Consider the following 12385-nt stretch of genomic DNA (forward strand, 5'->3'; position numbering starts at 1 on the left):
TGAAGGATAATCCCTGCTGGCAGGAGTACAGGGCTCTGCTTGCGGCCCGTGGCGTCAGGTGGGCAGAGTGCTCACACAGGTCCATTTTAGGAGCCTGTGGTGGGGAAGACGAGTCCGAGCAGCCAGGGCTGTGCTCCTGCTTTAGCTGGGCAGCCCAAAATCCCAGCCGTGCGATGGAGCAGGCTCTGCAACTCCCCACTGCCTGCTCCCTGCCTTCCCCTCGCTGCTGCTCCCGCACTGGGCCACCCCTCAGGCTGCTGCTGCTGCCCTGGGAGCTCCCAGCCCCGCGCTAACTCTCGCCTGCTTTTATTTTACACCCAGCGTTGTGCTCCTGTGCAGACAGCAGAGGGGACGGAGGCCCCGCGAGCCTGGCAGTGCCTGAAGATGCCCAGCGGCCGGGCCGGCCGCCAAAGCCACTGCTCACACCCATCCCACATCTGAGCCGAGCCCGAGCGGTGCTGTAGGTGTGTCCCCAAAGGGAGGGGACACGAAGCGAGGGAGTGTCCCCTCGGCCTCTCAGCGCAGGAGAGCAACACCAGGTCTTGCAGAGGGCCTTGGGGCAGGCTTCCATCAGCACCTTGTGCCTCCCCCGTGGCACAGACAGGAGAGGGAGGCTCTCTGGGGCCAGAACACCAGGTGCTGGTGGCCAGCTGAAGGCTGCCCCTCCTCATTCCTCTCCGTTGCCCACCACCCACGTGCAGCAGCAGCGCGAGCTGTCGAGTCCTTAATTCTCATGCCCAGAGCGGTGCTTGAGAGGGAGCAACGTGGAGTTCCCTCTGCCCTGCCCAGGCAGCCTCCTGCCCTCACCCCCGCAAGCTCGCAGGAAGCAGTTTGGTTTGGTTACTCATTCGTGGAGGTCAGGCCCGGGTCTGGGTATTTTTTTTCCCTTTGTGTTTAGGAAACGGTTTACAAACTGCTTTGAGCACGGGGGAGCTGGTAGCGTGCGAAACAGGCTTCTCAGCCCCTTCGCTGCTGGACTCGCGTTAATTCTCTGCCCTGCCTCCCCTTCTGTAATCTCTGTCTCGGTTGGCAGCATGAGTATTTCTGAGTGCTTTCCCCAGGCTGCAACCCCTCCGCCTCCTAATCTGACCTCGGTCACCAAACCACCCCGGGGCTTTATTTTTACTCCAGCCGTTTGGTTTCGCGTGGTGAGCTTGGTTTCTTTCCCCCAGCAGTGAGAAGCCTTCTCTGCGGAGGAAGTAAAAGAGTGCCAGGCTGCAGTTGAAGCTGGTTAAACACCAAAACCACACTCCTAGCCTCTCTGGGCTTGAGACGTGACATTCAGCCATGCAGCTCGCGCTGCCTTTTTTGCCTGCTGCCAGTTGTGCACCCTCCCTGCTCGCCTTGAACTTCTAAAAACTCTAAAAACTGCTCCTTTTTTAACTTCAAAACAGTGCTAAAGACCCTCAGCTGCAGTTCAGGCTCTACAAATCTGCCCAGGAGCGCTGTAGCACGCTGCTGGGGCTCGTGATGCCCCGTGGATGCTCAGCAGCACTCTGCTGAAGCCTCCCCGAGCTCGGCACAGCTCAGGGAGCCTGCCGTGTGCACGCGTGTTGTGTCGAACCCACACGTTGCTCTCCAGCCCAGCTTGACCTTTTTGTCACTACCCAGAAAGTGAAGGCTTAAGCCGTCGGTAAGAGTTTCCAGCAGTCGGTGTTGCCTTTTTCAGGTTTTTTTAATTTTTCTGAATTTTATTTTTAGACCGTGCTGGCGGTTGTGTTTAACTGCGAAGGACGAGGCAGGGCCTGACGTTGCTCGAAGGGGAGAGACACTGACACACCGCTCCCCTTGCGGTAACGAGCATCTGGTGCTGATGTGTGCTGAGGGATCAGAGGTGGGAGAGAGCTACGAGGACATCGAGGCCTCGTGCCTGTGCGAGGGGCTCTGCTACATCCCAGAGAGGCTGCGGACGAGGAGGGGGGCAAAGCTCCGACTTCCAACAAGCTTCTCGTGCTCCAAACCCGAGTACAATCATCCAGAAACCGCCTTCCCCTGTCACTCACTCTTTTCCTCATTTCCTCTCCTGCTGGTGCTGATCAGCCCGGGATTTGTGTGTAACCAAACCCCTCCTGCTGCTGCACAGGAGGCCTCGCTCGTGGCAGCGGGTTTGATGGGCCAGGCGCTGCGGAGCGCTGTCGGGAGGGGAGGGTTTTGAGCTTCAGATGAGAAGACGGCAGGAATTGGCAGTGCTGGTAAAGGAAGTAAAACGTCTAAGAGCAGGATTGGGAAATTTCCCAGAGCAGGGTGAAGCCTGTCAGGCGGTGATTGCTGCTCTTGAGCTTTTTTTTTTTTTTTTGCTGTTGTTCTTGTTGGTCTAACCTTGATCTCTGTCTGCAGTTGGCCCGCTCCAACTTTTTCTGCCGTCTGTTGAACGCTTTTTGGGATGGCACCTCGCGTTCCGCAGCCAAAACCCTTTATTTCTGCCACGGGGAATATTTATTTCTTTCCACTGTTGAATGAGCCACTTCCAGCCAGGCCTCGTATCCACTCTGGAGGTGGGTATTAGGAAAGAAACTTCCTTCCGGAGGATCAGGGAGTGGGACCTGCTGGAATCTGTGTCATTTCCTCTGTCCTTGGCTCTGCTCTTCCTCCCCAGCAGCCCTCAGTGCTGCGTGGCGCACACAGGAGAGATGAAGATGCCTTCGTGCCCCGGGTAAAACCACCCAGGTAGGAGCGAAGGCTCCAGAAGAGCTCCCCAGGCAGCGCCCTGCCCGTGCGTGGGCAGCCAGCAGCAGCCCTCGCTGCCCTCTGCCCCCCCGAGGGATGCAGCCGGGGGAGCAGGAGCGCGAGGAGCAGCCCGTGGCCGTGCTCTCAGCCTTCTGGAAGGCTCAGCCTCCGCTCAGCCTGCTGGCCAAACGTCTCCTCTGCCGGCCTAATCCCTTCCTCAGCCTTTTCGGGTTAGATCTCTGCCGTCCTCACCTTCCTGAATTTCTCCTGTGATCTCCCTCCCTCGTGCTTGACCCCACAGCTGATCGGCTCTGGGGTAGCGCAGGAGGCTGACGACACCCCGAGCTCCGTTAGGGGAAGGTCTCGCATCAGCAGAGCTCGTTGCACGTTCCTCGCTGTCACGTTTTCATCGCAGATGCTGGTTTCTCCTGGCAGACAGCGTGCGTTTGAGCCTGAGCTGCTTTCTGCCGGGGGGTTTCAGCACGCAGCCTCCCCCCTTACCTGCTGGACAAAGCACGGCCCTGCCCGGGTCATCCCTCAGTGCTTAACCAGCTGCAGCCTTCAAGAGCTGAGCTCGTCTCCTAAATGACCTGCAGCACCAGAGCCAATTTGTGAAACATTTAGTGTTGAAAGTGAACTTGATATCTCAGCTGAGGACCCTCTTTGGCGTGTTTGCATAGATTCATGGAGTTTATGGCCAGCAGGGACCATTAGATCATCTAGTCTGATCTCCTGTATATCACAGGTCCTTAAATTTCAGCCTGCTACTCCTGCGTGAAGCCAAAGAACTCGTGTTTGGCTCAAGCAAAACTTCCAGAAAGACATCCAGCCTTGAGAATCCACCCTCTTCCTGGGGAGTTTGTTCCAGTGGTAATTGCGCTGGTTCTGAAACATTTCTACCTTGTTTCCAGAGTGAATGTTTCTCGTTTGTTCGTCTGCTTTGCCTTGCTGCTGCTGCAAAGAGCCCTTCGGTGCTGCCGAGGTCCTTTGCGCATGCAACCAAATCACCTCCTGGGTTTTTTGATACGCTAAGCGTATCGAGCTGTTTAGGTTTTTCACTGCCAGGCGTTATTTCTAGCCATTGAAATCACTTTTACGGCCGGCTTTTGGACCTTTTCCAATTTTTCAGCACCTTTTTTTGAAATCAGGGCACTAGAACCTGGGGCAGTATTTCGGCGTCGGTCTCTCAGCGCCGTGTGTAGATGGCAACGTGCTGCCCGGTGCCTCTCCGCTCATCTGAGGGACACCCTGTCCCTCCTGCCATCCTACCAGGAGGTCCCTCGAGCAGTCCCTTGAGCCTTTTTGGAGAAGCTGCCTCGGGCTCGGGCTCCTGGAGGCATATTTTCCATGACCCCAGATGCGTAATGTGGCATTTGATGTTGGAAAGGCTCAGATTGTGAAAGGATTGTAATAACCATGCGTAAATGTGCCGCAGCCATCCTTGCTTATCGTTCCTTTTGTGTCTCAGGCAGTCGGGCGGCCGAATTTACTTTCAGTTTGTCGATAAAAACACTGCCAGCGAGGCTCCACCAAGCTCTTCCCACCCGGCTCAGTGGGGGTTCCCTGAAGACCGCTGCTTTTTAAGATGTTAACTCAATCAGGTTTTATTTAATTTTGCTACGTGGTGTTTAGTCTAATATTTTTTCAGGAATGCTGCATATTACTAATTTAAATGCTTTACAAGCAGCTTAGGTTACGAGTGTGGCTGAAGAGGAAATCGCATGCGTGTAAATATTCCATTTGACCTGTTTTCCTTAAACTGAAAGTCCCGCTAATCGCTTCGTTACTAAATCACGTTAAACATCCGCATGGGCCGGGTATTTATTTCAGAGCCGGTGAAGTCACCGCTGCTTGATTTTACATTACGCTTGTCCTGCTCGTGTTTCTCATCTCACCTGCTTTTGATGAAGGGCTTCCTAAATGCCTCTCTTTGTCTTGCCGGGATGCTGACTTGTGACTTTTACAGCCACGACATGCGTCCTGGAGCTGCTGCAGTCCCAAAGATCGGGAAGCTGCAGGAGTGCATCGAGTTTTCTTTACCTGTAAATGAATTTCTTAAGCCTCAAGGCCACGAGGCATCAGAATTCCCTCTTTTTTTTTCCATATTGTAGTAAATTGGATGCTACATTTGTGCAGTCTCTTGCCTTAAGTATTGGGATTCTCCCAGGAATTGCTTCTGTAGCTGCAAAAATGGATCTAGTTCAGGGCAGGGCATTGCAACTGCTGAACAGAAACCTGCACTGGAATACGTGGCGAGGAGCAGCACCGGCGGCTCTGTATCCAGCTCTGTATCCATTCCTGGCTGCAGGTAGTGCACAAAGAGGAATTATTATGCTAATTAGCCCAGCTGGAATTTGCCCACAGCTCTGTAGCTACCTCGTAAATCCTGCAAAAGATGCCAGCCATCCCTGCTAGCCCCTGGACGTGACAGCCGTTTGCACAACCAGCACGCTGCTGTAATTGCACCTGCAGCAGTGAAACCCTCCTGGTGCCTTGCCAGTGAAGCCCTCTGCAGCGTCCTGGGCTGCCTGAGAAGCTCCTCTCCGTGCTGGCTGCTGATTTAGTGAGGTAGTGACACGGAAAACTCCACCAGAACCATGCCATGCAGGCTCAGGCTCCTTGTAGGGCCACCTCTAGGGGAGGTAATGGCCCCGCTGCTGCCCTTGGGCTGGGTCGGCGCGTGGCAGTGAAGGAGAGGGGAATAATCCTCATGTGTAACGTGGTGTATCCAGCCCCTGAGCTGGGACAGACAATGTGGCATGGTTTGGGTGCCTGGATGTTATTTCACACAATTCCCAGCAAGGAAGCTGTGCCTGGAAAAGCCTGGCTGCCCGAGAAACCCCGAAAATATTTGGGACGAGTGTGGTACGTGTTTTGGAGCTGAACTGCGTGGCTCTGTGGTCTGTATCCCAACCCCTTGTCACTGAGGATACCCCGAGACTCGGGAGGACGCCCCGCTGGGCTCCAGTCCCTTCCACTCCAGCGGAGACAGCGCGTTTGTTACAGGCACTTCTGCATCTGGTCTCTTGATTAATGGACTTGTCTTTTGCAGCCTATTTTGACTCTGACACCGCTTTCTGCTCCGCAGATGCTTTGCTGATGTTGAAGAAAGTTTGCCTCGCTTGATAAAGACCAGATCCTGAAATTTACTTCCAAACCTGAAGTAACAATTTTTAACTTGAAACGGTTTTTTCCCCAGGAGTCGCGGCTCCAGAATCCTTCCCTTATTTGGTGCCTCCTTCGCAGCTGGGACCGATGCTCAGGTGCCAAAGCTCGGCGCGCTCCCCGCGGGGAGCCAAGGGCGGCCGCGCCGGGTCCAGGCACGGGAGCTCGGCTCCGCGGCGCTCCTTTTCCTGCGCACCCCGCTGGCATTTCCTGCGTTCCTGCGCTAGGGTGGGAGACGCGTTCTCAACCCTTTTTCGCTCCGAGTCCCTCGAGGTCGGCTCTCGCTTTTCTTCTTCCCTGGCTCCAGCCACGACAAACCTCTCCTTGAGCTGCCCGGCCGCCTCTGGGCTGCGTGCTGTCAGGACGTACTCCCCGTGGCCTCCCCGGGATTCGAGCTGCCCGTTGCTATCTGCGCCGCGAGCGGTTTGTTACTCGCTGTTGATTTCATCCATGGCAACAAATCCACTTTGGTTGGCGCTGCGCTGTGTGAATGCTCCCCGAGCAGCAGCGGGTTGCTTCCTCTGGTGAGGTTGCCTCTTCCCAGGTGGATTTAGTCTGTCTGCACATGCTGACTCATGACAGCCGAAACAGCTGTTTTCAGCTTCAGGCACTACTGTGTGCAGGGACCCCTTCTTCTTCTTGACAGCTGGTTTGTTTTTATAACTAATGCCTTCACTATATGCTCATAACTTCCATATCGGTGGTGCCCGCTCTTCAGCTGGAAGGGACAAAGCCCGTTTTCTGCCATCGTTTCATGTTTTGTGAGCTTTGCTTGGGCTGGTGGGCTCATCCCAAGAGGCCAAAGGGAACCAGCCAGCTTTGTTTCCCCAGCCCGAGGAACAAAGCTGCCCACGGGGAGCTCTGCATTCCCCCTGGCATCCCCACGGGGACAATTTTTAGGAAGCCGTGGGCCGTGCCTGGTGCTGCACGCTGGCTCTGATGAAGCCAGGCGGTCGGTGCAGCTCTCCCCTTCCAGTACCGGGGTCGGGAGCGTGGCGGCAGGGCTTTGGGGAAGCATTTTTCTCCACCAAATGCAGAACGGGGGGCGCTGGGACTTCCTCCTCCCTGCCCCACGCCGCCGGGTGGAAGTCGCCGTTTCCCTCTCGCCGTGAGAAGCGGCGCTTGGCTCCCCGAGGCCGAGGGGCAGGTGAGTCACTCCGGGACGAGTCATTCAGAGAAAAAGCCCAGTCAAAGCAGCCCGTGGCCCTCGCGTGAACTCGGAGATGAAAGGTCCAAAGTTAAGCGATGAGCTCATCAAAACCTTGAGGCTGTGAGAGAAAAAAAAAGGGATGAAAGAAGCACGAAAGGTGCCTCCTCGCCATGCCACGGTGCCGGGGCGCACGGGGCTCGGCCTGGGCTTGCTGGGTTCGTGCTGAAGTTGGCAGGAGGCACGAAACCTGCTGCTTTCCCAGAGGCAGGTATCCTGCTTCCTCTTAAAAAAAAAATAATAAGTGATGTATGCACTGGTGTCCATCCCAGCACTGGGTCCTGCGCTGTGTGACCGCATAGTCCTTGGCACTGCGGGTGAAAAGGCCGAGCTTGGAGCTCCCTCTGAGAAGGTTTGGGTGCAGCCGGGTCCTGCCCAGCCCTCCTGGAGCCGGGTGTCTCTGCGGGAAGGCTCGGTGCCTGTTCCTCTGTGGGTGTCACTTTCCAGTGGAGGTGGGGAGTTTTGGTACTCCCCCGCTGCCAGGAAAGGATTGCAGGGTGAGTGCTCCCAAGGCTGTGGGCTGAACGTGGGCCTTGGAGGTGAACTGCTGCCCTCGTTTCTCATTTCCCCTACATGCCACCTGCCCGGCAGCCTTACCGTGGGCTTTCCAGGGTCAGGCTGGGGCCCTGCATGTTGAAGAAGGTGGTGTCTCTTTTCCACATCCCCTCGCCGAGGAGCACGGAGCTGACAGCTCCTGCAGCCTGCAAGAGAGAAGGGGGAGAGCGCTGCTCAGGGCTGGGAGCTGCCTGCAGCTCTCGGGGTGCCTGATAGCAGCTGGAGCCACGGAGCTGGTCACAAACCAGCTTTCCACCTCCGTCGCCTGAAGGAAAACATTAATATTTCGAGCTCCGAGCTGCCTCGGTGTCTTAAAGAGGGTGGTGGAGGAGCAGCCGTCCGAGCTCGGCTGGCAAAGTGAGCGAGGGCTTTGCGGTGCTGTCCCAGTATTCCCCGGCCTCTTCGGGTTTTCATCTGCAGAGTTAATAAAATGGTGGCAAATAAAGTCAGGTTCCAGCGGAAAGGGCTCTTGAGGGCAGCCGTAAAATAGCGAGCAAGCACGAAGCCCTTGCTGCGGGGGCCAGTTTAATTGGTCTGGCTTGTTTTATGAGACAGGTTTTATGTTGAAACTCGCACATGGCCCAGGAGCGGCTTTGCAGCAGGGCATCCTTCTCCTGCACGGGTCCTCGGGGAGCTCAGACCGGGTTCATTACCCCGAGGCAGTCGCACCCCGTGGAGCTCCTCGTGGAAGCACCGGCGTGAGCTGCACACGAGGCAGGAGGAGCTCCAAGGCTGGGGCAGCCTTTTGGAGCCTTGGCGGTGTCCTGGCACCAGGCTGGCACTGCCAAAACCCTTCCTGCTGCTGTCCTGCTCCTCCCTGTGCTCCTGGGTCCCCCTGTAAGTGGAAGGAGAGGGGCTCCTGGTGTCAGATCCTCGCACAAAAGGAATTGGAGCTGCGGTGTTGGGACCCGGGGCTTGGAGCCTGGCTTTTGTCACCGCAGCGGTGCGGGGGGGGTGCTAGCTGGAAGCTTCTCGTGGTGGAGAAGGTAAGAGAGAGGCCAGGCCATCCCCAGGGATACGCAGCCACCTCCAGGGCTGGGCAAAGTGACTTTTTACCACCCCCAGCCTTCTTCAGAGCTGTTCAGATAAGGATGGGGAAAAGCCCAGAGCACTGCTGAGCTAGCAGAGGTGGCTTCGAGTGGTGGCAAACATTTGTTTCGGTTAGATTTTGGTGTTATTGGACCAAAGCGGGGCAGGAAGCTGGTATTACCCCACGTGCTTTGGAGTTTGCCCTGCATCCACTCAGCTCCACGTTGCTCTAGCAGCTCACAGGAGAAATAACGAGCCCGTGGGGTTAAATGCAGGGGAACAGCAGCACCCCAAAACCCCTCACTTCTGCAAGCTGCCCCGGCACGGCACCGAGAAGCGCTCCCAGCTTTGCTGCTGAGTTTCATGAACATTTCCCTCCCTGCCTCGACCAGGGGCTGCCCTCAGCTCTGTGCCACCCTGAGCACCCCCAGAGCCGCTTCTCAATTTCTGTTTCTTCTCCCCACCGGGTGGAAATGCCACGCTCTGGGCCACCTTTTGCAGAAGCCACCGGGTCCTGGTGTGTGCTCGGGGCTGTGCTGAGCCCAGTCCGGCTGCTGCGAGCCCCCAGGTCCCGGCAGAGGGTGCTGTGTCTCCACCGCCCTCTCCCCGCTCAGCATCCAGCTGTTTGGCACTTGCCCTCGCCTGCATGCATGATGTTTGTAAGAGTTTGGGCATGTCCATTTGGTTCCCATCTCCAGTGCCACCCCCAGTATCCAGGCCAGGTTCTTCTGTCACTGGGGACATTCTTAATTCACAGGAAATCGGAGAGAGTTTAATTGTTTTCTCCTCTCTCTCTCTCTCTCTCTTTTTTTTTTTTTCCCATGCAGCTGAACAAAAGGTTCATCCTCAGTTTTCTCCATGCCCATGGGAAGCTGTTTACCAGGATTGGGTAAGTGTGCAGGATGTTTATTTTATTTTCCTACATTACAAGTCTTTTTGGAATTTAATATTGTTAGCAACTAAGCTGTGTTTGGAGCTGAGGGCACAGGGTGTGAATTCTTGCAGGCCTAGCCTCCTGGTTCCTATTCTCCTTACCCGCCCTCCGGTCCACGCTGGTTATTGGGGGGGTTTTTTCTTCCCCCACCTCAAGGCCTGATCCTGCTGGTGCACCAGGACCCTCTGGCAGAGGCTGAGCTTGGCCAGCTGAGCCTCACACGGGTGGGACCGGAGGCTGTTTTCTCCCTCTCCTGGCCCCAAACCGTGCTCCCTCCCCATTAATCTCGGGAGTTTCCCCCTCGTTTTCCACTGCCCCCACCCTCAGCCAGCGGGCAGGGGGCTCCAGGGGCTCCTTGGGGGCAGGAGGGTCCCCAGCACGTTGAGACCAGCTTCACCCTTCGTCTCCTCGCTGCCATTTCGGGGGAAGCCTCGCAGCTGGGAGCTGTGGGAACGGCTTTACACGAAGTGCCCCTTGGCCACGTCTGTCATAAGCTGGGTTCAAATAACGGAGAGCTCTCCTGGAAGCAAAGCCAGCCTGATCCAGGCCTGGGCTGCGGGCCCAGCCTTGGGGACAGCCTTCTGACCCAGAGAGCAGAGCTCAGCCTTGCAGCCCACAGGCTTCCCCGGAGCTGTCCCTGCTCCTTAGGAGGACTTTCCCTCACCATCAGGTGGCAGGGACCTGTCCTGGCCCCTTCCCTCCTAGCCAAGGGGAAGCCGAGGCTGCAGGACGCCAGCACCAACCCCAGCCACCAGCACCAACCCCGAGGTGCAGCCTAAAGCCACGGCACTTGTTCCACGCGATGGGACAGCTCGTTGGAAGGGCACATGCTTGAATTGACACGCTCCATAAATCCACGAAGCAGGAGCAGCTCCTGACAGCCCTCTGGAGAGCCAAGTGTCCGAGGGAGAGGGGGAGAGCGGCGCAGTGCCCGCTGCTGCTCTGCCTCCCTCCCTGAATCCCAGTTCCCTGCTCGGGGGCAGCAGCGAGGAGGCAGCACTCGATGCCCTCAGGAAATCAGGAGGAAAGCTGCCCGTGAATTTTTGGGAAGTGCAACGTGTCTGTGCTGCAGGGCAGAGCGTCCGGGGAGCTGCTGGTGCTCGGCTCCGCCGGGCCACGCTCGCGGCCGAGCTCCGGGCTGAACGCGTGCCAGCAGGGGGATTAATGGGGATGTTGCACTGATTGCTTGCACATTTGGCTCCCGAGACTTTGGTGAAATTAAGATGCAGCTTTTGAGGCGGTTGCTTCCCAGGACAGTCATTTAGAAAACCCGAGGATGTTTAATGGCAGAATATCCCCTCAAGTACTTAGAAGGGAACTAGAAAGTAATACCCTGACACAGGAAGAGAAATTGTCCAGCCCTGCTAAATAGCTTCCGTGCTCGATATAGGTAAAAGGTGAGGACTGGCCGAGTCCTCTCTGGGCAGGATCTACAGTCGGTTATCCGTAAAAAGCAGGGAAGAGCTGCTGATGTAGGGATGGGGCTGCTGTGCTCCTAAAACCACAGGTAAGCAGTTTATTAAAAGCTTCCGCTCTCTTCTTGACCTGCTGGTTCTGAGCTCAGTGGGGTTACCGCGTGCCGTTCCAGATGTGCGGCGGTATCAGAGCACAGCTGGCGGGGCTGAGGACTCACTTCTTCTTGTTATTCCGTGGCAAAAACCTTCAGCTCCTCGCTGACAAACCCATCCTGCAAAGGGCTCCTCCAGCCCCAGCCTCCCGTCCGCCCTAGGAGGACGCTGCTGGCTGGGGGCTGAGATTCTGCAAAATTAGGAAGTCTCCAGAAGCCATCGGTTTGCTCTGATGCCCTGGCTGAGCCCCAAGGCCAGGGAAGTCGCCTTTTCGAGGGGGAGCAGCACTTCTGTGCTCCGTCCTGTGAGGCTGCAGAGCCCAAGGAGCCCATTTGTTCCAGCGGGGACGGCACCGGCGGCCTCGAACCGCCCCAGCCAAGGTGCCAAGGGAGAGGGTACCCCTGCTGCCAGGGAGAGCCGGCTGCTGAAAGGCAGCCTGTGACATCTGGTTCGTCAGAAAGCCATTTCTGCCTTTAAAAATAGAGCCTCTTACTGTCCTGAAAGTCTGTTGGGGAAGCCCAGCAGAATTGCCCATGTGGCTTACCAGAAGCGGCTCGCTAATCCAGCCTGTAGCGTGCTGATATCACCAGATCTGCATCTCTCAGGGGAAAGACAGAGGAAATTGCTATGGAGGCCCCTGAGGTTGCCTGCCCTGGCTCCAGGCGCCTTACCCCACGCAGGTTTGGGCTCCCTCCCTGTCTTTGTGGCCACCCAAATTCAGTGTCACCGATCTTGGAGCTGGCACTTGCTGCCGGAGCAGCCTTCGTTCCTGGGGCAAGCTCACAGGACAGGAAAACCTTTTTTTTTATTATTTATTTTTTCCCCACTGATTTACAAAGCTTTTGGCGGTTTCTTGATGCCTTTATGGGATACCAGGTGAGGTCCCCGGGGAGGGCCGTTTGTGGGCAGCCACGTGGCCGTGATTTTTTGCGACCCGCCTGTGCTCTTCTGTGCGCTTGGTTCCAGTTTTGACTCCGCTTCAGCCGGGCATCCAGCAGCTCTGCTACGTAACCTCAGCCCATTCCCTCGGCGACGCCAGAGGAGGAGCAGGATAAACGTGTCACGTTTCCACGGGTGCTTGTGAGCTGTGCTGAAAGCTCGCCCCATCCCCGGCTGCGGCACTGCCGTGGCCCGACAAGCGCTCGCCAGCGCTGCGGGGCCCAGCTGCCGGATGGGGCCGGGTGTTCAGCTGCAAATTGCTGCCCCCCCCGGGCAAAGCAGGGGCTCCAAAGCGGTGAGGATTAAGGAGTGGGAGCGTGG

At 56.8% G+C, this 12385-nt stretch overlaps 1 protein-coding gene across 3 annotated transcripts in view; it reads left to right on the forward strand.

Annotated features, from left to right (window-relative positions):
• Positions 1 to 12385, forward strand: part of SMG6 (SMG6 nonsense mediated mRNA decay factor) — a 103140-nt gene that overhangs the window by 14166 nt on the left and 76589 nt on the right. For all 3 annotated transcript variants that reach the window (XM_068656168.1, XM_068656169.1, XM_068656170.1), the window contains exon 9: positions 9451 to 9512. In XM_068656168.1, the coding sequence (XP_068512269.1) occupies positions 9451 to 9512 (62 nt within the window). The remainder of the gene's footprint in view (positions 1 to 9450; positions 9513 to 12385) is intronic.

The sequence above is a fragment of the Anas acuta genome, chromosome 19 (assembly GCF_963932015.1).
Source record: "Anas acuta chromosome 19, bAnaAcu1.1, whole genome shotgun sequence".
Taxonomy (NCBI): Eukaryota; Metazoa; Chordata; class Aves; order Anseriformes; family Anatidae; genus Anas; species Anas acuta.